The 27577-nt window shown below is 36.3% G+C and overlaps 3 protein-coding genes across 3 annotated transcripts; all 3 read right to left on the bottom strand.

Moving 5' to 3' along the window:
- Nucleotides 1–324: 324 nt before the first annotated feature.
- Nucleotides 325–8996, bottom strand: LOC110789122 (NAD-dependent malic enzyme 59 kDa isoform, mitochondrial). Its single transcript, XM_021993779.2, has 20 exons — nt 8840–8996; nt 8567–8719; nt 7240–7336; nt 6017–6135; nt 5780–5947; nt 5337–5465; nt 5125–5185; nt 4414–4517; nt 4257–4340; nt 3944–4050; nt 3703–3805; nt 2953–3060; nt 2744–2809; nt 2373–2445; nt 2196–2282; nt 2023–2077; nt 1845–1916; nt 1335–1397; nt 999–1113; nt 325–705 (listed from the first exon to the last, which is right to left on the bottom strand). Exons 2-20 carry the CDS (start codon nt 8699–8701, stop codon nt 634–636), a joined length of 1818 nt encoding a protein of 605 aa, XP_021849471.2. The 5' UTR covers nt 8702–8719; nt 8840–8996; the 3' UTR covers nt 325–633.
- A 3836-nt stretch (nt 8997–12832) lies between these two features.
- On the bottom strand, nt 12833–16254 carry LOC110789112 (uncharacterized). The gene is made up of 3 exons (XM_021993769.2): nt 16096–16254; nt 15743–15944; nt 12833–13059 (listed from the first exon to the last, which is right to left on the bottom strand). The coding sequence occupies exons 2-3, from the start codon at nt 15911–15913 to the stop codon at nt 12985–12987; spliced, it is 246 nt and encodes an 81-aa protein (XP_021849461.1). The 5' UTR covers nt 15914–15944; nt 16096–16254; the 3' UTR covers nt 12833–12984.
- A 989-nt stretch (nt 16255–17243) lies between these two features.
- LOC110789103 (uncharacterized) lies at nt 17244–24500 on the bottom strand. The gene is made up of 6 exons (XM_021993761.2): nt 24202–24500; nt 22790–22949; nt 22139–22326; nt 20514–20637; nt 18069–18199; nt 17244–17710 (listed from the first exon to the last, which is right to left on the bottom strand). The coding sequence occupies exons 1-6, from the start codon at nt 24415–24417 to the stop codon at nt 17588–17590; spliced, it is 942 nt and encodes a 313-aa protein (XP_021849453.1). The 5' UTR covers nt 24418–24500; the 3' UTR covers nt 17244–17587.
- Between the last annotated feature and the right edge of the window lie 3077 nt (nt 24501–27577).

Raw genomic sequence — 27577 nt, 5'->3', positions numbered from 1 at the left:
ATATCAATTTTTATAGAGTACTTTATATGCGCCTGTAATTGAAGATATTGATGTTCTAAGACGTCTTTTTCTCCCTAAAATTTGAGTTGTGAGGACTGCAGAAAGTCAAATTGGTAAACTTTTAAGAGGGAGTAACCAGTTCCATTCTTGATTTTGCTGTATACTTGTATGCAATCAAATAAACAACAATAAAAGGGGTTTTATTTACCGACCAAAAAAATTAGTGAGAAGCAGAGCAACATAGAGATTCTAATTGATGAACTTGTATTTTTTTTTTTTTTTTTTGGCAATTTATGAACTTGTTAAAATGTATAATAGTGTCAATTGACAAACAAAACAAGAATAAGATGGAAACTTCAGTATACTGCATCTGCATACAAATCATTATAGTCCAGGAAAAACGGAGTCTCCCCTGAAGAAAAATTCTATGTAAGGGAGGATCCTAGTCTCAACAGTTTCAATACAAACAAATGAAGCTGGCAAAAAAATTCACAACTCCCCAATCCTATGTTTCTATATTTTTCCTGTTTCAAATTGGCTGTAATACTGTATTCTGAGACAAATTTTACAGTTTCCAGAAAGACACAAACTGTCCAACTGATGTAGCAGATGAAAGGGCTGAATGTCGTGGCCTCATTTCTCGTGCACAAGAGGGCTGTAGATGGGAAACCACATATTGCGCTTGACATATTCTGCAGTCTCTTCCTGCATTTGATCAAATACCAGTCACAAGGGCAAGCAGAAGTATGTTTAGCAAATACATTACCTGATTTTCAATGTTGAGATCACCTAAAATTTAGCTATCACTACCCAGCATTAATTTCTGTTTCTAACGCATATAAAGCAATAGACTGTAAGTTGAAAAGAGCGGTAATTTAGTAACTGGGCCACAAAAAATAAAAGGATGAGCTAAGCAAAGAGAAGACAGGGAGCGGTAATAAGAGGAATTACTATACGAGTTGGTAAACTGTGTTGAAAACCGACAAGTGAAATCTTACCTTTGACATGCACCTGAGCTCTTTTCGCCCCACTTCACCGTGGCCTTCAGCTAAGTCTTCAGCAACAGCTGCTTGTAACACAGCAGTTGCAACTTCTGCTGTAATTTCTCGTATACTGCAATAGAAACATGGGGGAAACCATTTATTGCCATGCCTTGTACTTCCACATAGACCATTAATAAATAAAATAGTAAAAAAAAAAAGGACAAGAGAATTTATACGAGTCACAGTATATACATCTAGAGTTGCATCCCTTACTATCTTTCTTTTCCTCTTTTCAATTATCTTTTTTTTGGTGGGGGAGTGGGGTGAAAAGAAAGAAAAGGAGGTGCTAACCTTCCAATTGATGGATATAAAACGCCTCTACTTATTTCCTCATCCGACATGTAGGTAGCAAGACTGCAGAAAAACCAGCAGTTAAGTACATGTAAGGCGGTAACTAAGATAATTATCATGCACAATTGCACACATTACACATATCAAGTGTATGCTAAGAGAGTTTGATGTTTGAGCACCCTAGAAATATTACTTGACACACCTCAACACAAAAGAATAATGGATATGAGGTGTTTTCTGTCTTGCATAACCAATATGATTGTACATGAGGGTTTTAAGAGTCTTTAGGTAGCTAGTGAAAAATGCAGAATTACGCGCAAGGTAACAGAACACTGAAAATGGGAGGGTGGGTAAGTTGCAGACCTTGCAGTGATGTAAGGTTATATATTTTATTAGTGACACTTAGAACAGCAGAGCTTAAAACTATGTGCACAAGTATTTCCTGGTGAATATGTGGGCCATAAAGCACAAATTTCCTTAGAAGGGACTGATATTTTATTTTCAATTTACCATTCGGCAGCAGCTTGCAACATGCTGTCAGTAATTAAGCGAGCACCGGAAAGCAAAGCTCCCAACCCAATCCTGAATCATAAGCAACAGTTCATTACATAAAACTTTGAGCTGCTAGCAGTCCCATAGGTCATATTCAAATATCATAAGAAACTAAAGATGAACCACGGTCACACACCCGGGAAACAGGTACATGTTATTTGCTTGATTGACATGACCTACTTTTCCATTCCCTGCAATTACAGTTACCAGACATAACAGTCAACCACAGCCATAACAATCCAATACTAAGAAAATAAAATCTGTATGTGGAGCAACCAGCATATATTCTAATGGCTAAACCATACGTACCAAGATCTACATTCTCGAAAGGACTTCCACCAGCAAAAACAATATTTTCTCCAGCATACTTGAAAGCGTCAGCAGGAGTGCATTCCGCTGTTCATTGAGAAAATTTAGAGAGAATTTTTTTTTTAACAAAGAACAAAATGCAGCGGGAATACTGCCATACTGGTGGCAAGGACCAACCATTCAATGTAGGGTTTGACATGGCAAAAATAGCAGGTCTAGGGCTGTCTGATTCTCGCATGGCCTTCAGCACCTGAGTCACGAATAATGCGGGAAGTCAAGACTTGATTCAGAAAGTGACTCGAGGAACCCACTGAGTTTCATAATGTATCATGCAACTAAAAGACATTTTTGCATCACATTTGTCTCCAACATGGAACCAAAAAATTTAGGAACCATCTCAGGTTCGCATCTCAGAAATACACATCTTTTAGATCCTTTCACTTAGATAAAGAATAAATGAGACTAGAATTAAATTCTTATTTACTCATTAGTCATTACGCCATTTCAGTCCTACAGAAAAATGTAAAGAGACCTCATGATAGACTCACCTCTTCATTGAAGATACCGCCAACTCCAGACAAACCAAGTAGCACATCTGGCTTGACCTTCCTAACCTGAAAATTTAAGGGTTTGAAATCAATATATCTTGAGGATGCATATGAAGGCTTCAGTTTATAGCCAGCTAACTTTCTGTTTTTCTTATTGCAACAGATTTTCAGCAGGTAATGTTTTTGAATAGCATGAGAGAAAGACTTACCACTTCAACAAGACTAGCTCCCTCCCTAAGCCCCTTGGTTTCTTCTGGATATTTTGCGAAGGGTGCGGCAGACAGGTCTAAATTCTTTCTCTCTTTCGTTATAAGCCCCTGCACAATATAGAGCAATAATCAAGCAGAATGGTATAAATTCCTAGTAGTGACTAGTGAGCACCAATGGTCCGTCCAGGTAGAAAAGACTATGCAAATAACCACAGGTCAACTTCCCTAAATAGGTCATATACTATAAACAAGTCCCAAGTACTGGAAGTCTAGCTGCAAAAAAAAAAAAGAAATTTCTACTGTTAAGAAATAAAAATGCCAGGCATAGGAATATTCCCACCCAAAAAAGACTAAAAAGACCAACACCTTTCCACGATTGCACCAAATAAAGATATCAACAGGTATCTGATGCCTACAGGGGAAAATCCATAAATAACTGCAGGAAGCCAGGTCATTCATATGACCACTAAATGAGTTCTGAAATGCTTGACCAGAATATATCAAACTATACTGCTACGCCAATGTCTCTGGCAAGGCAAGGTGGGCTGATGCCGGAGGGGGGTCACAAATAGAGTCTTAACCATAGCACTGCAAAGAGTCTCTTTTAGCACGACTAGCTTAGCAAGTGGTCACCTTGTACCACCAAAATGGCTAAAAGGATAGGGATGCAGCACAGAAACAATTACTCCGACAGAACATATGCGGTGATACTTATCCTGAATCTGGCCAGTGCAAGCAAAAAAACCTTACATCTTTATCTATTAGGTAAAACTGATGATTGGATGGGATCCCATTTGCCCCTGCCATCCTGGAAACTGCCTGAACTGCCATGGTAAGGACACCAAGTCCTGCACTGAATACACCAATTGAAATTATTAGATTTCTTGTAGAATGATAAAGGCCGTTAACTAAAAGGCTAAAATGGCCAAAAACAACTGAAAGTAGATAAATAACAAGTCTGGCATTATGGAAAAGAAAGGTCATAAGTTACCTCCCAGCTCCAACCACGACTATTTTTTGTTTCATAAAATCAGTCAATGGACGGCCTTGTGCTCTCACAGCACCCAGCAACCCAGCCAAGGCTACACCAGCAGTTCCCTGCAAAAAGGTAGCAACAGCGTTACCAGAGCTGCATACACTTGAAAGAAACAGCATATATAAATACCAAATATAGTGCACATCAACCTTGCTTTGCGTACTGCAATAGTACCCCAATCAATCACAAATCCCTACTTAAAGGGGGGTATGTCATTTGGACTACAAAATTAAATATCATAGACAACCAGTATCACCAAAGAAATCACCTGAATGTCATCATTGAACATGCAAAACCTTTTCCGATATCTTTGCAGTGTTTCAAAAGCCCATTTCATTTGGAAGTCCTCGAACTGCCCAAATATCTCAACCATAAGTTATCAGCATAAAGCTTTAATTGTTGAATTAAGTATTGAAAGGACAGACCTGAACAACAGCCTTGGGCCAACGTGTATGAACAGCTTCCACGAATTCATCAACTATGGAGAGATATTCTTCCCCTTCGAGCCTAGGTTGTCTGAGTCCTAGGTCTATCATAATAACAGAGGTAATAATTATCAAAATACAGTAAGGACGTATAAGCATTGATGTAATAAAATTTCGAACAACACAAATTAACTGGTCATCAACTTACAGATAGCAATGTACAAAAGCACAAGAAATGATACATCAAATTGTTAGAAAAACTCAGTCAGGGGAAGGCAATTCTACAGACCAAAGTTCCAGGTACAAGGTAAGTGACTTTTAGCTGCATATTTGTTTAGAAGTAGTAACATTATTTTGACTTTTACATTTGCCAGCGCAAAACTTCGAACATTAATATATTTAATTACCTATTTAGAAAAATTATTTTAAAAATTAGATATTTTGAAAATAGATATTAACACTAATCCAACAACTTTTTACATAATAGTGTAACATTAATTTCTTATATTTTAAAAAGACACCACAGTGGTGCAGTTATTTCTAAACAGAGGTAGCATATAACAGTGCAATCACACCACAGTATCAAACCACAGTAAACTATACCACTGAACTTCCCAGCAGATAACAAGTGAGAATAAAACAGACATGCAACGAAATTTCTCATATAAGAAAAAGAGGATAATAGAGCAGAGTCTATTGGTTATTACATACAGAGAGGATCTTCAAGAAGTTTTTGGTTGTTAGTACCCACATCAAGCATAACTGGAAGTACCTGTTAAAAATCAAAAGTTAGTAAAAAATGTTTACAGATGAAGATCAAAAGCGACACACATACAACACAAATCAAGATAAGATTTAAAAGAATAAAAATAAAAAACAAGACAAGGAGAAGATACAATTGAGCAGCAATTTCATAGCCATACCCGCTGGGGGTTCATTCCTGCAGCAGCAACATATACATCAAGTTTCCCAATAGGTATGCCAATTCCCTGAACTCCAAGATCTCCCAAACCCAAAATCCGGCTGCCATCTGTGACAACTATCATATCAACCTGTGATTCAGTGAGTAATGAGCAAACAATATCAGCACTAAGAGGTAGCCCTTCCTCTATTATCCATTATCCCTCAATATAAAAGGAAGAACAAGACAAAATTCACCAGGAAATCATTTAATTCATGCTCAGGTAGTATGATATATATCAGAAATCATTCATTATAGTTAAGTTAAAATGTTATAAATTCAACTGTTCGGCCTCAATACATTCAAATTGAAAAATAAATTTAAAAATAGGGTGTGCTGCCAGACTTCCCTTTCAAATATAGTATGAAAATAGTTGATGGACAATGAATTCAGTAAAGGACATACATGTTCAGCAGGCCAGTTATAGATCATGGACATCATCTCTCCCTTATCCTTTGCGCTGAAATACATTCCACGTGGACGTCTGAACAAACCCGAATAATTTTGACACACCAGCCCTACAGTTGGAGTATATATAATAGGAGCGAAGTCTTTGATATTATCAATAAGGACCTGAACGCAATGACCAAATTGTCTCAGTTAACTGATTCAAAACCTCTGGATAGAGATCATGAGACTTACTCTGTAATATAACGTTTCATTCCTGTCATGCAGTCTGTTCAGAATCCTCCATTTTGCCAAAGATACAGCACCCTCTGGCTGCCCCTGCGTATTTCTCTCCAATGATCGATATGAATCCACTGTAATTATCAAACCAATACAAATTAACACCTAACATGATTCTACAAATATAGACTTTGATGCATCAAACAAAGAAAAAAAAAGAAACTTCGTACAAATTAAGTTCTTTTTCACCATAAACTAAATTAAGCATCACTAAGCATAAGTTTTTTAAAGTTAATATGATTTCAGATAAGGACTAGCAAGTTCATTCACAACAAGAAAAAGTTATAAATAGTTCAAAAAAAGTGCAGATAAGTCTCGATATGGGGTTTTCAGATGAAAAGAATGAAGCCTGAATAGCACTAACCCTTGAAGGGAAGTAGGGAACATAACGACAGGAGAACTCTTTTCACAAAAAAGAATCACTGATAAGTAATTCTGACGGGTCAATGTTATGACAGAAAACTGTTATCTCTGACCAGCAAGAGCTCAATATCAAACAGTTCCTCAATTATAGTATAGCAGGACAAATAATCAACTGTTCTCTCTATCTGCAAATACCAGCAAGATAATTCTTATCTTAAAGCTAAACTGCATTGTGTGGCTAAAGCAATGACATGAGAATTCTAATAAAAACAGTTTAGTAACCACATAAGATATAAGGTGAGCCTTTGCAAACTAGGCTTAAAATTCAAGTCACTGAGTAAAACACAGGTGATGATGCATAGCACATGCATATTTTACTTTCTTAACCAGTCAAATAAGGAGGGGAAAAACAAGCTACTTGTGATAAAGAAAAACATGACAACTGTCATGAAAATCTCTTTTCCCCCATGGAATAGAAGAACCAGTTTTGATACGAAGTTACAGCCTTAAATGGAAATGTGGCGACATCTTCTGTTCAAGTCAACTAGCTATTGCAAACAACGACATGGAACAGAAAATATGAAACCTAGAATATATATATTAGACTATAAGTGGTCCATTCAAATCTTAATTCTATGTAAATTTCTTTTTTCTTAAAAAAAAGGCAGAATACACTACCACTCATGGGTTTTTTTCAACCATATATTCATATTCTACAAGTACATACGAAGATGCCACGCCTACCAAACAATTTTTTGAACAAAAAAATTCTCAGAGATATTAGTAGACATATTTACAAGAGGAACTGGACTTACTGAAACGGGCATATTGTTGTTCAAATGATACAATACGGGGTGGAAGGAGGCCACGGAGCCCAAGGCGATCTCTTTCTGTCAAAGGAAATGCAGTATCCTGCTCAAAAAATAATTCGGAAAAAAAAAACAAGGAAACAACTAAAATTAAAGTTTCTTTTATAGCAAATTGAGGATACTTAAAGTACCTAGATGAATATCAAATAAAATAAAGAAAGCTTTATCCTGGCAAGAAAAATGACAAAGGTAACAAAACTAAATGAAGTTTGAGGAGGAGTATACTGTATAGTTATGCTGCAAACCTACAATGATGATCTAAGCCAAAGGAAAACAACCACCTGATATGGTGCCATTCAAGGTCCTTGACTAAGCGTATCGCACATCTACCTAAGGCCTACTAAAGTAATACTATGTGAAGAATAAGGCTTTGTTTGGCAAGCCATTTCAGGCATCTTAAATGGTAAGGTGCTGAAAGTTAAGTCACCTTACATGATCAGAACGGTTTGACAAGCATCTTAAATAGAATTTAAAATCCTAAAATGGTTTTAAATTGAGAAGTTAATCTGAGTACCAATTGAATTTAAGGTCCTTACATATAATCTACCTTTAATTTATTATTTAAAGATCCCATCTCCTTGAACCATTAATTCCACCAAAATACTCATCTAATTGGGTACCTTATCAGCTTCAACACCTTATCAGTTTCAGCTAAAACCTTTTCAATTTCAACTAACTTATCAGTTTCAACTCTATTTCAGTTAGTCTTGTCAAACAGAGGGCTTTTTTTTATTATTATTTTTAATATAGTAAGATTGTATATTTGTATTGTTGTTTAAAAGCAACTCGTGATAATACTTGTCGAATGCCCACATCGCCGAGATTGATGTACCTTAAAGCTTACTTGCAGAAGTTTACTTGACCGCGACAAGAGATAACGGATTGATAATGTCAACCCCAGCCCAATTCAACACAAGGATGTTTATACTAACAAGTAACTCCCAACCATTCGACTTTGTCAAATTGTCTATCCTCACAATTCAACACAGAGACAAACTTGAACTGATCAACTAATTCAACTATAAAACCAAAATTTTCAATTTAACAATTCAAATGAATTCCCTATTTCTTAGTTACAGTAAAAATCACACAATAATATCCACCTATCTCTCAAAAAAACATTAAGTTTGACTTGCGTGATTGAAATCCTTATAAATGATCACAATGTCCTACAACTAGTACAAGCAACTCATCGACATCCCAGATATTAATCAAATTCAAAAAAAAAATCAAAAAAAAAAGATCACAAATTAAATGACAGAAGAAAAAAAACCTTATTAAACCAAGGATCATGAAGAATATCAGCACCGCGCTTGTGGACCATACAAGGACCTGGAATCGTTGCCGCCACCGAAAACTGCCGCGTACGGCGGAGATTCGCCGCCGCAGATCGCATCACTCTCCACATTTTGCGAAAATTTCAGCCCTACGAAAAAATTCCATCAAAAAAATTACATTTTGTAAATTACAAAAAAAAATCAACTACTCCGTAAATTAGTTTGAGTTTAATATTAATGACGTCATAAATAAATGATTAAGTACATACAGCAGACGACAATAAGTTTAGAGTTGGGAGGAGAGAGAAAATGTGAAAAATGGTGTTTGAGAATTTTGTGTCGCGTATACTTTGTTTATATAGTGTGCATCAGTATTGGTGACTTTGTTCCAGAGAACTGGGTCTCAGCTGCCCGGAGTTTACGGGTAGATGATTTCGAATAAAATTGGTGGATCGTCGGTAACAGGCTGCCCGTTTAAAGACGGGCATAGAGAGAGAATTGTGATAGGTGCGGAGAGGTAGACGTTTATTGGACAGGTTTACTTGAGGGACCAACTTTACCAAATGTGGAAATTATTTAAGGTCATGTTTGGCAATTAAAGTTATTGCTACCTCAAAATTCTTTATTGTAATTCATTTCTAAAATTTCTTTACCTCTGCTCTATTTTATTTTTTACCTATAAATTTTACATTTATAATTTTCTTATTAGGTACTCCCTCCGTCCCATAATTATCTTTCTGTTTGACCAAAAACTCGGATTTTAAGAAAAGTGGAATATAGTACATGAAAAAGTGGAATATAGTACATGAAAAAGTGGAATAAAGTACAAATGGTGATTGAGTTGTATGGAAAAGTGAAATAAAGTACATGTGAAAGAGAATATAGTACATGGGAAAAGTGGAATATAGTACATGGGTGGAGTTTTCAATTCAATTTTAATTAATATAGTACATGAGAAAGTGGGGACCTTAGTAGCCAAAATTAGAAACAGGAAGATAATTTTGGGACGCTCGTTTAGGAAAGCAGTAAGATAATTTTGGGACGGAGGAAGTATATCACAACATATAACTTGTACTTACTCACTTACAATATTTTAATATAAGTGTTAATTTCACTCACTTATGTTTTATAACTTGCACAAGTATGGGTTCATCACTGCCCCAAGGAGATCGCACCGTATGTTTTGAAGGACGTTTTGTCCTTAACTTAATATAAGCACTAATCTTTGCCCTCAAAAAAAAAAAAAAAAAAAAGTCACTCACTTATGTTATGGTTTGGTTCACCCTATTTAATATAAGTGTTAATTTCACTCACTTAAGTTATGGTTTTGTTCACCTTATTTCCACATATTTCCGTCGACACTACCACTCTCTAAGTCAAAGAAACTTCCAACATTGACATTGTGTAGTTGGTAACTTAAGATTTTGTAATTTGTGAGCTTAGTACATTAATTGTGATGTGTTTAGGAAAGACAAGGATGATTTTAGGAGACTAACTATTTATTTGTTTTAAATTGTCAAATTAATCGTTGGACTTGTATTTTTTTTGCGCATTACATATAATTATATTGTATATTTAAAAAAAACAGATAAAAGTTATCGAAGAAATAGGCATCGCAGACCCGCTCCAAACCCTAGACCCTACCCATACCCTACCAGACCCATAGAATCCGGGTAAGGATCTTGTAAATTTAGACCCTAGAGGGTAAAGGTAGGGTATGGGTTTACATCAAAAATTTAGGGTTCGATCCCCGATATTGTTAGACCCTATCCAAATCCTACCCATTGGCCATTACCATCCTTACTTCCGGTTCTTAACTCTTAAGTGTGACCTAAATTTCCACTTATCTTCCTCCCCTTCCTCTTACCAACTCTCAGAAAGGCTTAGCTCAAGGAAATTAGATTGAGAATTTGAGACATTAAGTTGACTTGTATGGAACCAAATATAATAATTACGAAGTAGACTATTTCTCCTTACTTACGTAAAGTTAGATTTTTGTTAAAGTTTACAAGTTATATTGGGGCATTTTATTAGTACTTTACATTAGTTACTACATATTATATACGGGTAATAACCAATTGCTTGTTAGTTTAGCGGTGATTGGGGATGAATTTGGTAGAGATCACCCGTGTTCGATTCCCCGCAACAATAATTGAGAGGGAATTGAAATCCGAATTAGCCCTAAGGGTGAACCGGGTGTTACCCCCCAAAAAATATACGGAATAATAGAACAAAATACTTTGTTGCCATCGAATGTTTTGGATTAAGTAAAATTATGTTTTTGTTTTTCAGAATCGTGATTGAGTGCACCATGTACTTTGACTCTTAATATATCAAAAATTGTGTGTAAGTAAAATTATAAAAAAAAACATTTAGAAAACATATATCAATACGAATCTAACATGACCCCACATTAAATAGTGCGATATTTACGGAACGGGAGAAGTATATAAAAGCGATATTTTTGGCAGAGCATATAAGTTCTCTTGAGAGTCTTGGGGATCTTTCTGTCTTCCAATTTTGTTCCGATGCAACGAAAGTAATGAAAAGGAGTGATCTAGCAATTGTTTTGGCAAACAGAATAAATCCCTTTCTATTTTACTTGGTATGAACTACTACTAGAACAAAGCATAAAATTTCTCCTTTTCTCTTTGCCTGTTCTGGGGCTTGGCTGTGTTTTCCAATGTCCACCCCCCATGACATCAATGTTGCTCAATCAAGGAATCTGATGCCATGCCAATGCCAACGCCAATGCCAATGACAGTATTCTTTACGGGCCGAGCGTTACACCATTGGCAAAAACAGGGCATTGTGGGAAAAAAACAGCTTTGGTTGTGTTATGCAAGTTACAATAGGTTATAGGGAACGCACTCGAGTTAAAAGGAACAAATCCAATCTTACTTTAAGCATTGTGGGCTATTCAAGCACAACTACAAGTGCAACCTTGAAACCAATTGAGGTTGGCATGAGTGGTTAAGGGCCTCTTGCTCCTTAACCAAGGTCTTGGGTTCGAGCCTTGGGAATGGAAAAAATCTCAATTGGGAGGGATGCTGCCCATCGAGGTACCCATGCAAACTCCCGCGGGAGATTAGTCCACTCGCCGAAGGCGGTGGGAACTCCTCGTAGTAGAACCAAAAAAAAAAAGTGCAACCTTGAAAAGAAAATCTTATTTACATAGACCCTTGTACTCCATTCTCCATCCCTCCTTTTCCAGATTTCCCTCTTATAGAATATGCTTTTGATTACAGGGGAACTTTGTGATTTGTTCACTTTCCAAATTTAATAATGTTGTCATGTACATGTTAATCTATACACAGGTATCAAAGGATTCGAATAAATGTGAAAAGTTCTGTTGGTCTTAATTTCAGAAAACACAACATGGTCATTTTCATAATCCTTTCTGCTTTCCCCTACCCTCCAGTCTCCACAACCGGAATTAGATGCTTTGGAAGAAAAGCACGGACGTGTTTTCAGCTAATCACATATTCTACCATCTCTTCTCATTCAGAAAAGACAGGCATTACTGAGCTAATCACATATTCCACCATCTCTTCTCATGGAGAAAAGACGGGCATTACGTGTTTGAGAAACCAGATCCTACCTAAGAGTTCCGTGGAAAAACTGGAGAATGGAAATAATACAAAACTTGTGCAACTGTGAGAGTGAGAGAGACCAATACATCAATGAGTATCAATTGAGGGAAATTGCAAAATACCACTCAAGAAAAAAGGAAAGGAACCAAAAGATTCGTGATCGTTAAGCCTGGAATTTCTGGTGTGACTGAACAATTGTAAGCATCAAAATCAGAATAAGGCTAAAGTCAAAAGTACTATGCATATAACGTAGGAGCAAAATCTACTGACAACAATTAGCTAATCTAACCCTCTTTAGCTAAATTCATCTCCTAAATGTTGTACTAGCTTTGCCCATATCAATGACGATGTGCATCATCGTCAGAAACTAGCACAAACAGAAGATTTTGGGGATGATAAGGTCAAACAAGCTAAGATATTTTACTTGTAGTAGTGAATCACTCTATTTAACAAAGTTTTTTTGTTGCTCGAGATCCTATCACCTTCCTCACGTGTACATTTGTAGTACCAAACATGTACTTCTTCATGTTCTTATTGTGAATAAGAGCAACTTGATGGAGATAATATCAAACTATCAATTATACAACTTGACAACCATTCCAAAGTCCATTGTTAAAATTGGCAGGAATGAAAAAGAAGTTTCCATCTCATGTAATCTACAAAACAATGTTTATCCACTCAATTTCAATTTTATTGAGATTACCTCAAAGGTGAGCATACAAAGCTACTCAGCTGCAGAGCAAAATATTATAGAGAAAGATGTCCAGAATTTCAAAATTAAAAAACACTTGCCAGTACAGAATTAATGCACTGAGGCAGCTTCAATAATCCTTGTTCCCAAAGTTCTTGCACCACATCTGCGATGGAATGGGGCGGACAGGATCATGAGGTCGTTGCTGCAGAAAATACTATCATCAGCTTTTCTATAAGTGCAAGGTATATGAAGGTAACAGAAACAAAAAGCCTATACACAGCTGACAGCCCTCTTTCTGAGCAAACAAGACAATCAACTGTCAAAAGTCAAAACTGCCTGACCAAAATAAAGTTTATGCACTAATAACAAGACATGAGATGAGTCCTTAAAGTGCGTATTCATAAAATGTAAGTTCATCATTCATTCACAGTGAGCTGGACTTAAACTTTATTCCGTTTAAGAAACAGCTTGGGTTTAAAAGAAGCGAGAAGAAAAATCTGAAGGTTGGGGGGTTCGACTCTCACCTCACCTCTTGGTTTGGAATTGTTGTTTTGAGTCTGATACCCAGTATCAAGCCATTGCGTTAGATACTTCCTAACTCTCCTCCCTCCCCTCCCCCGCCCCACCCCAAAAAAAAATCCTCACTGAGGTTGTGTCCTCTAAATCCAGCTAATAAACGTGTTTTTAAAAGGGTGTCTGGAAGAAAGCCAACTCCAACATTATGTACATATGTACAACTTTGGCAAAGGTAGCCAACACAGATAATCTGCATAAACCTCCTAGTCACTTTTGTCTGATAGTTCTGACAAACAAAATCAACACAGAGCAAGATATTGATCGCAAAAGGCTAGCAAAGACACACCCCTTAAAGATCTAATGGGAAATAAATTACCAATTGTCAACAAACAAAAGAATATTGTTGAGTGCACAGGATTTATGCAGTCACTTCCAAGTCATATATGCTGTTGCAATATGGTATACCATTGTTTATTTCCACCATGTTCTTTTTACCTTTCTTTTTATAGTATTTGGGAGAGAATTCAAGCATCAAAGAACGGAGAGGCACAGCTACTTATTATATTACAAAAGCATGATTTTCTGATTAAGTTGAGCAGGGTTGGATATTTGCTGCAAATCTGAAACCCTTATGTTAAAAATCTTAAAATGTCTAGAGACTAGAGGCCTATGAGCTACTGTATTATTGTTCTCCATTTATACTTTCAGAAGGCATCACTCAGTTAATCAGGTTTGGGAATGGATGAGGTAATACTAAAGGAAATAGTACAACCAACTGCCAACATAGAGGTTCGTCTCTACAAGATGATTTGTTCCTAAACTTCATAGTTCATACACTCATCTAGCTCGTTACGTAATCTCCAAGGCCTTTCAAAGATAGAGGAAATATTACATAAGACTTCGTAAAACACTTAAAGCGTATTAAACATCAACTTCATGGGTCTTGACTCAAGAGGAAATTGTAAAAACAAGTAGGTAAATATAACAGTTCGAGTAAAACTCAAATGCTTTAAAAGAATGAATGGGCAATTTGCATTCCACTAACAAGTGCTACCAAACAGCAAGAAATGTTCACCAGCTAAAGGCCATAATAGCCATTCGGTAAGGTCTCATTTAAAAGCACGTTGTCAGCTATGATGTTGACTCAAGCTGCAACATGAAATAGAACACAGTTTGATTATAGGTTTGTACTTTCTTCGTGTTTCTTAAGAGCTATCTATATTGTGAAACAAGCATGGAAGAGAAGGAAGACAAGATTTTAAGACTCTTGCTTAAAAACAGTCTTAATATAAAAAAAAAGCAGCAAGTATATTCTGAAAAACCTATCAGTGAGTAACCATTTAGAAAACTTCCCATATCTAATGGTTAAATAAGGGGGCCAGTATGTACTTCCAGTAAGCTTACCCAACTTTGGTAAAGTTAATCCTCTCTTTAAACCCAACTGATCAATCATCAATGATCTCACTAGCTACCAAAGAAACTTGTTTAGCCTAACAGAACCCAGTGAATAATCATCACTAAGCTTATGAAGATGTGTTCATATACATGACCGTAAATCCGTAATCGTATCAGATCACCACATCCACTATCACAATAACACATCATCTAACAGCATTGCTAGTCGCTAAAGTCCGGATAGAAGAAACTAATAACATAATTTAAACATAGAACGTCATTAACACATAAAAAAATTAACAAGACTCAAATACGATGGATTATTTACTGATAGGAGATTATTTAACCAAACTAGACAACTTAAGAAGCACAAATTACATCGGATGCATTTCTTCTGTTTAACCTAAACTGTTGGTGTTGCCTACTTATGCAACTTCTCCAAACACTACCATGAAGACTAGGATCGCGTATGATAGACTAAAAACTGCACAATGATCTCCATTCCACACACTACGCTATGTTCCACGTACAGAAACAGTTCGTAATAATCTTGGGTTGAACTTGAACAGACAACTAATAATTCCCTTAATCACTCATACCGAAAGCGCTGCGATACACCATCAAGGCATGTTTGACAGCACCCATTACTATTTTAAAGGAGATAAGTTCATCCTAGAATACTGCATCTGTGTTCATCATAGCTAACAAAATTGAGTTCAAATGACCACATTGTATCAAGTGAAATCACCCCCCGTCCAGGCATTTGTCCAACCATCAAATTTAATCCCTCAAACTTTTAACCCATCAAATCAGCAACCGAAAGAGACCAACTTCTCAAAGAAAACTCAAATCAATTGCAAAATCCAGACATAATTACCATACCACGCAATAATAGTTATATAATTGTCAACATTTTTGAGGATCAATCACTCTAATCGCAAGGATATCAATGGGGAAAAAAAGAGAGAAAGGACCTCAAGCTGGGCGGATTTCATGGCAATGGGAACACAAATGAGGAAGATGCCGGCAAGAGCGAAGGCGGTGTTACGACGCCAGTGCTTGGGACGGCAGTTGGGACCACCCGACATAGTCCACACTTTCGACCTAAAGTCTCCTCCGTCGACATGACCACCATCTCCTCCCATTTTCTCTCGCCTGAATCAATCTGCCAAAAATCTGTACCAAAATGGATCAGATTTTAGGGCGAATCAAAACCCTAGATTGACGGGAAAGTGGGGAATCAAGAACCCTAAATTGGAATACGTAGATTGAAAATTTGGGGAAATATAATTGATTGCGATTGTGGGAGAGAGAATAGATTGATTACCTTAAGGGCTGAGAGAATGAAAACTCAGAATTTGATGAACGAGTACAGTTGTTTATCTATCTTCACTACTTTCAGCAAGTGAAAATGGATGGAGCTATTGTGTATACGACTCCCCCTACCAATTGTGTATTTTCAGGCTAGCGCTCGCAAAATTGTTATTTTCCCTTCTCAATTTCTCTGTGCAGATGTAAAGAAAAATAAAATTAAAAAAAATTAAAACATAGAATTATTTGGTTTAAAATTTTAACACTTAGAGTTAGGGGAAAAAAAACAAACACATTAATGATAGTTAGAGGTGGCAAAATTTGACACGTTGTAGCACATCACATTTAATACATGCCACTTTGGTTTAATGTTAAGGTTATCCGATCCATTTATATTCGACACGAACATGACCAGACACGACACGTTTGTCATTCGTAAACCAAGTTGAATAGAGTTAACCGATTAACCTCTCTTGGAAAAGGGGGTGTAAGCAAATTAAAACGAGCACTTTAGAGCATCTCCAATACGGAGTAATAAGCTAATTGCCAAATTAACCCGTCATGCCACCTAAGATTTTAAGCTAATTAACTTTCTAGCTACTCCGTAGTTTGTATTCCAATGGTAAGCTAATTTAACAAACTAGCTTGATATTTAAATTGGTCCACTTTTATAATTAACCATTTAACTTTATTTTTATTATTATTTAAGTTCCTATTGGATCACTTTTTTCCAAGCAAATTAGCTTTTTTCCAAGCTAATTTATTAAAATCATTCTAATGGTTAAGATAATAGCTTGAAACTTTTACAAATTACAAGCAAGTTCCTAGCTACAAACATTGGAGATGCTCTTATGATATATTTTGCACAACACTAGTGTACCTTTTCAAAATTCCTATTAATACTGTCAACTAAGAATACAAAATTGAGAAGCCGAAACTTTTTTGCAAGACATTAATGATTCAACTTTTGAGCCATTCTCTTTTAATATCCAACCTTTATAATCATCTACTTCTAATGCATAGGGTTAAACAACAACAAAATTTGGTTAAATTGACCATTATTTAGAAATTGAGAGAATATTGGTCAATGGCCTTGTTTGCTAATTTGTATCTGATGAGTGATGACCATGATTATACAGAACAATGCATATGAAACTGATCTCGGAAGTCAAAAACACCACAAAAGTAAAAATTTATTGGGATGTGATTTGCAGTGTGTATACAACATGGTTTTCATTCTTGATGCCTTTGCAGGGAAGAGGAACAAGGACATCTCCTCAAGTAGTACAACACCTCTCCACTTCGGAGCGCAATCTGGCCATCGTACTGGTTTTGATGACACCTTTGGCTTGTGTTATCAGAAAAACTAGCAGAATAAACATCCAGCAAAGGACAATGTGTAGCCTTTGAGATGAGAGTTTATGATCTTGGCAAGGAATGAGCAAGGAACGAGAAATAGATAAAAGGGTCACAACGCAATAGTATATCTTTGCAGACTCGTCTACCAGTCATGGAGTTGCAAGTGTCAAATTTACACCGTCTTTGAACGAGGTAGGTGATATATTGAGTGTTTTAACAAGCTTGCTGATGTCCATGGATATATCGGCTGGGGATTTCACACCACGATCAACCTGGAACATAAGTTAAATTGTGATTAGTTTATCGTATTATAACTAGAATCAGAAAGATGATATCGTTGTCAATGAACTAGTGAAGGTTTCAGCTCAGTAAGAATACTCAGGCAGTGTAACTGTGCAACTCAGCAGATGGCATTCATCGGAATAAAAGAAGCTACAATGAACAAAGTAGTATGGATGTTTGGATTTGGAAACTGGAATTTATGTGTTTTGGAAGAGATTATTGACAGTTCGAAGGAAAGAAAAACAGAGTTAATATGTTTAATTTCCTATTACTATATATCCACCCCAGAAAAATACAAAAAGGAAACTGCAACCAGAAAACTGAATGTATCTCATTCCTAATACTAACCGATGATGCAGACACGTGATTGATCAATGATATGTCATATCCTCTGCTCTCTGCTACAGCCTCAGCCATCTGAACACGGGAAACTCTATCTGGGCCCCCGAGATTTAACAATAATTGCATCGGTTTGGCCTCTGATCAAATAGAAAAATAACCAGTATTAACTTTTACAAAATCGTATTAAACAAGAAAGCATAAAAGGCTTATGATACGGTCGAGTGGGGTTTTTTATACAAGAAATGCTTTTGGCACTTGGCTTTCCAGATTTTTTCACAAGGTTAATTATGACTTGTGTTCAGAGCCCTAGTTTCACCTTGATGATTAATGGTGTGACGATTGGGTTTTTCTCAGTCCAAGAGAGGTTTGAGGCAAGGTGACCCGATGTTTCCCTTGCTTTTTTGTGGTGTGCATGGTAGAATTATGGCTTACATAAGAGCTCAAAAAGAGTTCAAGTACCATTCTAGGTGCAAGATTCTAAATCTGAATCATCTTTGTTTTGCTGACGATCTGATCCTGTTTTGTAAGGGGGATTCTTCTTCTATAGATATGATTCTTCGAGGGCTTAACCTCTTCTCTGACACCTCTGATCTGTGTGCTAATAAGAATAAGTCAGAATTTTACACTTGTGGCATGAATCAAAATGAAGTCGCTGGAATTTCTGATATCTCTGGTTTCAAGGTACACTCTCCCTTTCAAATATTTGGGACTGCCTGTTAGTGCAAGGAAATTAAAGGCAGCTGATTGTGAAAAATTGGTGGAAAAAATGATGGATAGGATTAAGTTTGGAGGTCTAGGCACCTTTTATTTGCGGGAAGGTTACAACTTGTTAACTCGGTGTTGATGAGTATCAATGTGTACTGGACTCAAATTTTTATCTTGCCTAAGTCAGTTTACATAAAAATTAATGCTATGTGCAGGTCTTGGAATCATGATACTTCGAAGCCTGGGCATGTGGCATGGGATAACCCGTGGAAGCCTAAGAAATTTGGTGGTTTAGGTATTTGAAATGTGATGCTTTGGAATAGAGCAGCCTTGGGTAAACATGAGTGGAACATTGCGAGGAAAGCTGACAACTTATGGGCGAGATGGGTCAGGTGCAATTTACATCAAAGGAAAAGATTGGAAGTTACCAAGCTCCTAGTAGCTCTAGTTGGGCTTGGAAGTGCATTTGCAAAGCTAAACATGATTTGAGCTTGAAGTTATCAGGTAATGGTGGATATCAGGGCCTAAATATAACATAAGCAGCATATACTCAGCTAAATGGACAGGGGCAAAGGTGCAATGGTGTAAAATGGTGTGGTGCAGATTTTCTGTTTCCTAAACACCCGTTCATTTTGTGGCTAGCTATGCTTGGGAGGTTGCAGACAAGACAAAGGTTGCACCATCTTCAGGCTAGCGACTATGATCCATGTACTATTTGTGATAAGGAGGTGGAGTCACATAAGCACCTTTTTTTCAACTGTGAATACAGCAACAAATCATTCAAGAAGTTAGGGTTGGTTGCAGATTAATGTTGTAACTACTGACTTCTTTGTTCTTCTTTGATGGATAAACAAGAGAACTACAAAGTCTCAATTTTGGAAGCTTGTAGCTACTGCTGTAGTTGTTGCCCCTGTGTACGGGATTTGGTGTGCTAGGGATGAAGCCTTATGGGAGTGTAAGGTGGCTAGTGCAAACACGGTAGCTAAAAGGGTTAAGGGGACTGTGAGAGCCAGGATAAGAAGTAAAATGAGTAACAAGGTCGCTCATCACAGCAAGGAATGGTTTGATTCTCAGTAAAATGAGTGTTTAGCTTCTGGTTCCCTTCTAGTTGAATTTAGTTAGGCGTGTTGGCTTTGTTGCTTTATTGTTCTTTTGAGGCTTGAGGTAGGAGGGGTCCTTCCTAGAAGGTTTTTCTCATCCTCAAGTACTTTGTTTGTTGTTTAATTTGTATGAGTATGTGCTTGATTGATTCTAACAAATTTTCTTACTAACCAAAAAATAAAAAAGCATAAAAGATACAGTGTATGAGTAGCAGTCCGCAATTCAGCATGGACTCCTGACCAGAAATGCTAAAAGCAAACTTCACATAACAAAATAATGCCACATTTGTTTTTGGCAGGGGAGTGGTCAAGGAGAGAAAGTATTATACATTAGTTGCTGTGAGAAATAACATAAATTGAGTCAAATGGTCGACAATAATCGCTGCATTCTTACTTTGTCACTGTACCAGAAATAGAAGCCTTATTGCAAAGAGACTTCAGGAAGGTATCTTAGATGGCCTTAAGTTATCTTTGAGCTCGAATGAGTTTCTTGTTAAAAGGGGCAAAACTAAACTTCAATGTCCTAAATGATTCTATAGGACCTCCTTCCAGGTATAAAATAGTTAAATTCATGACAGCAAGAACAAACATTTGTTATTTATTTTTAAAAGCAGCTCAATGTTGGAAATTCAAAACAACTTCTCACCTGTGACCCATTTCGTTATCAAAGCTAAAATGACAGCCACTACGTCCTTGACAAACACCGGGCATCGAAACTCGTCATAAAAGATGTCCACCTTGTTTCCTTTTGATAGAACCCCATCAATCCACTGCATCACAAAGGATGCAAGATTACTGAAATGCAACTAAGAGACATCTCTTCAACATAGGCTGTTGAAAATATACAGGTTGTTAACTCACAACCTTGAGCAAGTGTCACATTTAGGAACTAAATGACATGAAAAACTGCCACAATCAAAACTTAAAAAAGTGCAAGTAAGCTCAGAGATTGTATGCCAGAATATTATAGAAAGAAAATCAGTATAACAGTCCAACAGTCACTCAGGTATTGCTTTGCAGCCATTTATGAAGTAGTTAGCAAGGCAAGGGACAAGATGTATAGTCCCTTTGGAGCTTCATGCATGTTTAATACTCTCCGTCCCTAAAAGATTGCCCCAAATGCTTTTATTCACTTTATTAAGGATTGGGTGTGCTCAAAAGCAAGTGGGGTGATAAATTTGTCTTTTAGTTGAATTACATAACAGTGTGTAAGGAGAGAAATGTGTGCACCTCAAACCAAATAAGGTATGGGGTAAACAAATAGGGGCATCCATTTATATTATACTTCCTCTGTCTTTTAATACTCGCAACGTTTGTTAGTTTCACGCATGCCGATGCACAATTTTGATCATTTATATCTTTAATTCTCTTTATGAAAAAATTATAAAAAGTTGATATTTTGAAAATACACATTGAGACGAATCTAACAAGATCCCACATGACTATGTTTTATCTCATATAAAAAACACTATGAATAGTCAAAGTATATTATATGAATAGTGGCAAAAGTCCAAACGTTGCGAGTATTAAAAGACGGAGGAAGTATGGGGCAATCTTTTAGGGACGGAGGGAGTAATAAATTCATATTCATATTATCAAATGGCTATATCACAAAAGATGATTTGGAACTCCCACCTTCCCAACCTCTAAATTCTTCTGGAATACTGGCTGCAGCAAGCAGGAGACTCACTAGATGGTGAATACAATTAATATACAACAAAAGAGAGAGATAGTGAACCTTGAAATTTTCCATTACAGCAATCAGAGATAAAATAAAAACAAAATTCTTCCGGAGCTTTTAAACTGACAGAAAACTGCTACTCTGTAGTATTAACTACTTAACTAGTATGTGCTTGGTTGCAAACATGCCACTCTACTATTCGGTCTATGAGTGTATGACTGCTAACTTCTTAAACCTTATGCCCTGCACAGCTGCACTTAGTGGCCTTTGTCTGAAGTTCTTTATAACATCTAGTTTTCCAAGTCAGATTCTTCAAGGGTGAGTCACAAGAATTCTTAATCAACTGATATTCAAATTAATCCTCTATGGCACTCTATCTTGCATATGAGACCTTTTGTGTGAGACGAATTATAACTTTCGAGACAGATTGCATTGTATATCTAATAACCCTTTCCCATTCCAGCAACTGCAGTGGAAAGGTTATCCAACACCTTAGTCCTCCGCCAATACTATGTGTGTTGCTCAAAGAGATATTCAACTCCACTAAATAACATATAAACAAGTAAATTTCGCACTCCATGCTTACACACCTGAATTGGAAGGGACTTTGGGACAGGTGATATCGTCTGTGGGCCATAGATGATACTGCTTCTCAAAATTGCAAAGTTTGAGGAATTTGAAAGAATAAACTTCTCTGCTTCCACTTTTGATTTTCCATAAATGTTCACTGGAGAAGTCTCATCTTCCTCTTTGTAGAAAGACTTGGTCCCTTCATAAACTGACAACTGGGATATTCAGACAAACTAAACCTGAAAACTAGGAGTCTAGGACCCAAAACTACTGAGCTTTAACTAATGTTCGGTTCAATCTTGATCAAACATTTTTCTTTTTACTGATAGAATACGAACATACAGTAATCAAAACGATTGTACACTTCAAACACATCATGGTGAATACGAACAGCAATGTCAAGCAATACAAGTAAAATGCCAGACTTGAATCTGGGATTGATTCACAAACATCAATCAATCAAATTCAACTTCAACAGTGGAAGGACAAGCTACAAACTATTAGAAAATAACCCCCCCCCCCCCCCCTCCCCCACACCCTCTAAAAACATACCAAATGAAATGCTCAAAGTCGGCTAAATGGGCTCACAAAGAGTTAATCCTTTACAACAGGTATATTTTGATTCAAGCACAGTTCACAATACCCAAATAAAACACCAGCTTGAATTGTACCTTGATCAGTTGAAAGATGAATAAAAAGAGTGTCTTTCTCTTTAAAACTCGACATCCAGTTGACAAGAGCAGTGGGCACATTAATGGACATAGCAGCTGCAGGATCCACCTCACAAGCCCGAGGGACAGAAAGGGCAGCACAATTCACTACCACATCTGGCTGCCATATCAATATCATTTCAAGTTAAAACAATATTTGTATATTCTCCCATATGTTTATTCTTGCTGACAATTACAGTAAATGACAGTATAATCATATTTAAATCAAAGTAGCATTGCCCCTCCAATGCTCAAATATACACTTAGACATTGATACGGCACTTAGTGTCACGGTTAGAGTGTTTAGGGCACCGGATCGTGCGGCGCGCTCTTAACTATTGGGCGGCAAGGGCGCAAGCCTTGTGCGGAATTGAGTCAAAAGGCTCCTGCAGCACGAGCGATCAAAGGTTTCTAAAAGGGGCACTCTTGCCTATTGGCAACGAGAGCGAGGTATGATATGGTCGATCAGGGCACTTGTGTATGCACCAGGCACAACTGGGGCCGAAGATAGAGAGTTTATCTGTTTGAGGAGACTTTGTTTAGTATGGGGAGCTTTAAGATGAGCGACCACACATATCAATAAAGGCTTACAACAACCCTAGTAATAATTAACAGCAAGACAACTTTTGGGTGAAGAGTAAAACTACCGGTGAACACTAGATTTACAGAAACATAAGAAATCTAAAGCCTAGAAACTTAAAAGAAAAGGACTGGAAAGAATTAGATAAGAAAACTACAAGTAATGGAAGGTTGGATTCTAAGTTTCTAACACTTATACACTTCATTTTGGGCCAAAAACATGGGGAAAAAATCATAAATTGTCACCTGTAGCCGGGTCTGAGTAACATATACCGCAAATTCAAACGTGAATTTTCAGCAAAATCAGTGTGAAATTCAAGTAAACAACCATTTAACATAAATAAATCATAAATTAACAAGATACAATTGGGAATATAAATTTAGCAACCAGATTCCAATTCAATTGAAACCTCTTCGCTTCCTTTCCATGAAGTAGGAGATGGTCGTCCGTTGTCGTCTCGTCATTGCTTTTAGGTCAATTGAAACAACCTCCCTGCAATTGCAGGGATAAGGTTTCATAGGTCCGATCCCCCTATCCCGCTTCTTGCGGGCGCCTCTTTGAGGCAATGGGGTAACGATAATGATGATTCCAATTCAGTTGAAACTAGCTACTAATACTAACGTATTCGGATTCACATTCATCCTCAATTGCAAACACAACCAGCAAAAGCAAATGGCCAAATGGGTATTATCAGATAAATTCAACAAAAATATAAAACCAGTATATATTACAATAATTCTATAATTTGGAACAACCACAACTACAGCTGAAAATAGCGATGAATAGAACTAACCTGGCCGAATGTAGCAGTAATAGAATCGAAGCCGTGACCATTGTGCAGATCAAGGGGGAAGGAGAGAGAGTGAGGGAGAGCAAGGAGCAAATTGGAAGGAGGGGTAGAGTGATAAGTGAAGGCGAGATCAAAAGAAGAAGGGTCTGAAATTGAATGGAGAAGATGCTGACCCAAGTAGCCTGTTCCTCCCACAATCAGTATTCTCTTCTTACTCATCTCCCCCGATCACGATTATGATAATTTCTGGGTAAGGTTGCATAAGCCGTTTCAGTTCGGTAATATCTCTCCCTTCCCGTGGGCAAGGGTGCATAAACCGTAATCACAAATTCTTACTTATTTACAAATTTTTTAGAATAAATATTCTACACCATAGTAAAAGTTAACTCAACATGCTTAAAAGTTAAGCTTATACGGAGTATATGAAAAAGATATCTAATTTTTAGTGATTTTTTTTTTATTTTAATAAAACATATTTCTTCAAAATTACTAATAATGTATAAAATTAATCATTTAAATGTTGGAAAATCAACTTTTTTTTACTAATATAAAAGTTATTCAAACTAGGTTAAAGTTCCAAAAAATTTGAGTAAAAGTTATCTTGGTGTACAATAAATTTATTGTACACCTTGTGCGCACAAGACCTTTTGAACCGCAAATTGTCTTCTTTCATTTGTTTGATACGAAGTGTGAAGAATAAGAAAAAGCCATGGGATATCAGGCCCTCCTCGTAATATCCGTCATTTAAAATAAAAAATAACCTGATTAATATACATACTTAATTATTTTATTTATCTTAAAATCGTTTTAAATTGTACTCCCTCCATTTTTTTTGTTGTATCTGTTTCCATTTTAAGCGTTTCTTTTTGTTGTATCCGTTTCTATTTTTAGACATACATTTTATCCTAAAATACCCTTACATTTCTATCTAATTACCAAAATACCTAAAGATTCTACCCTTATTCCCACCTAAATTTTCCCATCCCTATTATTTAATTCTTTTCCCTTCCCTATATACCCACTCTCTCACCTCCTTTATCACCCATCATTATCACTCCTCTCTCTTACTTTATTTCTTTATTATTTTCTTTTTTTTATTATTATAATCTCTTACATACAGTCATTTTTCTTACACCCAATCATTACACTTATACCAATACAAACCAAGATTCCAATTTTCTTAAAAACTCCCCACTTTTTGAAATGGATACATCAAAAAGAAATGGATGGAGTAATTTTTTACTTTAATTTTATTAACGAGAATTTGATTTTACTTGAAAATTATTAAATATTTAATGATAAAATTATTTTCAGATTTTATAATTTAATTAGGAAAAGAATTTTTGATGTAAATTACAACTATTTTAGGGTTTATAAAGCTCAAAAAGAGGAAAATAAATTCAAGAATTTATCTTAAATTATGTATTTACTAAAATGCCTTTATTTCACCTAAGAAAATAAAGTGAGATACTTTTTCCTCCCTTCTTTTCCTTCACGTCATTTCTCCATTTTCTTCCTTAAAGTCAAGCTTACTTTCCACTTGTCACCTTCAGTTCATCTCAAGTGACTCGCCAATTTCATAGACACTAACCAAAATTGTAAAGCCTTAGTCGACAATTTTTGAATTCATCTCTACATTTGTCACTCAATCAAACTTCGATTGAGCTCATCCCTTATGTCATTCAACACTCTTTCATCTCTATAAATACCCTCTCAATTAGGCATAAATTCAAGCTCAAACCAAACCATCAATTTCAACTTCACCATTAAAAACCATGAATTTATCTCACCTTCTTTGTTTTGATTCCAAACCACCACCACCACCATTGATTGTCTCCGACAGTAGTGGCAGACTCAGCCAAGGACCAAGTGGTGCACGTGCCAACCCCGTAAAAAGAAAAAGAATTTAAAAAATTCACGTAATCATGCATGATTATTAAAGTAACATCTATACTAATCTATTAAAAAACGTTTGTGAATAATGTTTATGTGCCACTTAGTACCATCCTCTTTACGTCATGTCATTCATTCACCAAGTGTTACGTCGTGTTATGGACCACCAAAAATTAATACAACGAGGTTTGAACACCAGACCTCAAGCGTGGAAGATAACTTTCATTATCATCATAATCAATCACCAATTTGATTTTTCACATTAATTTATTTCCGCTTCATAGACATGATAATTGATGTAAGTTGAGATCAAAGTTCGCATTCCCATCTATATTTCCTATTGAACAAACGCCTCATAATTGAACCACGTGGAATCAGAGCTCAAACACACTTGAGTTGTGAAGAATTTTATATGTGATCGTTAGATTATAAGGTAGTTTCATAATCAGTCATGCTAGACATTTCAATTTTTTTCGGGTCTAAATTGGTAAAAGTCCTATGTCAAAAAAATAAAAAAAAATAAAATGGTAAAACGGTCAAAGCCCCATGGGCCATAAATGAAAGCCCAAAAGGCAATATTAGGTAGAGATGATAAGCAAGCAGCAAAAGAGAACGGCCTACAACTAATGAAACCCTTACACCGTAACTACCTATAAGTACAGTACAAACAACCCTAATTTCATCTCAACATCAAACAATTCAACACAGTCTTTGATTTATGTCATCTGCATTATCTTCAACCTAATTTTCTCTCTCCTCTTTTACGCTTTTATATTTCTGTATATTTTTAGATCAAATGATGAGATTTTAACTGCAACACTTTGAAGACCAACAATATGATAAATTTATATGATTATCTCCGCAGTTTAATCTTCTGATGATCTTTTCTTCTCACTTATTTTTTAAATTCTTTTTTAAAGGTTTTTTCTCAATTACGTTCACAATTGAAAGATTAGAAATTTCATCTTCCGTTTAATTTTCGACGGAATTGAATTTTTTAATTTTTTTTAGCATCCTTCATATGGTGGATGATTTAGGCTACGCAGATCGGAAGAAGTTGATGTGATTGAGATTTGAGGCGATTACTGTGCGGAAGTACTCGTTGTTGTTATAAATCATCGATAAGTATGGTAGCCGCAATGACTCTTCTGTTAAATGATTATTATGTTTTGACATATTCTTAACAGAAGAGGTATTAAGTCCACCATACTAATAAATGAATTATAACACTCCTGATTTTGAGGCTATTATACGAAATAACAACTCCTAATTGAAGTTATTACTAATGTTCTGTAATGGATGAATGGTAAACGCTTTTTGGATGTAATATATGCTCATGATATCAGATAATACATCTGTAGTTCTGTACATGAACTTCTAAGTAATGGTTGTTCGGTATTGATTTTCGGCATGGACTTGCACGAATTTGGAGAGAAAGCATTTAGATATAGGGGACTTGCACGTGATATGCACGTGTGCCTTATGT

The sequence above is a fragment of the Spinacia oleracea genome, chromosome 2 (genome assembly GCF_020520425.1).
Source record: "Spinacia oleracea cultivar Varoflay chromosome 2, BTI_SOV_V1, whole genome shotgun sequence".
Taxonomy (NCBI): domain Eukaryota; kingdom Viridiplantae; phylum Streptophyta; class Magnoliopsida; order Caryophyllales; family Amaranthaceae; genus Spinacia; species Spinacia oleracea.
Note: the sequence above shows the minus strand (reverse complement) of the source record. Positions and strands in the feature narration are given on the sequence as shown.

Bases quoted from the DNA above. Each gene is read 5' to 3' on its own strand.
- LOC110789122 (XM_021993779.2), bottom strand. From the start codon at position 8,701: ATGTGGAGAGTGATGCGATCTGCGGCGGCGAATCTCCGCCGTACGCGG. The intron at 3,806-3,943 runs GTAACTTATGAC...TGGTGTATTCAG, and splicing joins GTCGTGGTTGGAGCTGGGAG to TGCAGGACTTGGTGTCCTTA. The intron at 2,446-2,743 runs GTGAGTCTATCA...TTCGTGACTCAG, and splicing joins GCGGTATCTTCAATGAAGAG to GTGCTGAAGGCCATGCGAGA.
- LOC110789112 (XM_021993769.2), bottom strand. From the start codon at position 15,913: ATGGGAGGAGATGGTGGTCATGTCGACGGAGGAGACTTTAGGTCGAAA. The intron at 13,060-15,742 runs GTCCTTTCTCTC...TATTTTCTGCAG, and splicing joins TGAAATCCGCCCAGCTTGAG to CAACGACCTCATGATCCTGT.
- LOC110789103 (XM_021993761.2), bottom strand. From the start codon at position 24,417: ATGAGTAAGAAGAGAATACTGATTGTGGGAGGAACAGGCTACTTGGGT. The intron at 22,327-22,789 runs GTACAATTCAAG...CCCAGTTGTCAG, and splicing joins TCATCTTTCAACTGATCAAG to TTTATGAAGGGACCAAGTCT. The intron at 20,638-22,138 runs GTGTGTAAGCAT...TTTGTGATGCAG, and splicing joins CAAAGTCCCTTCCAATTCAG to TGGATTGATGGGGTTCTATC.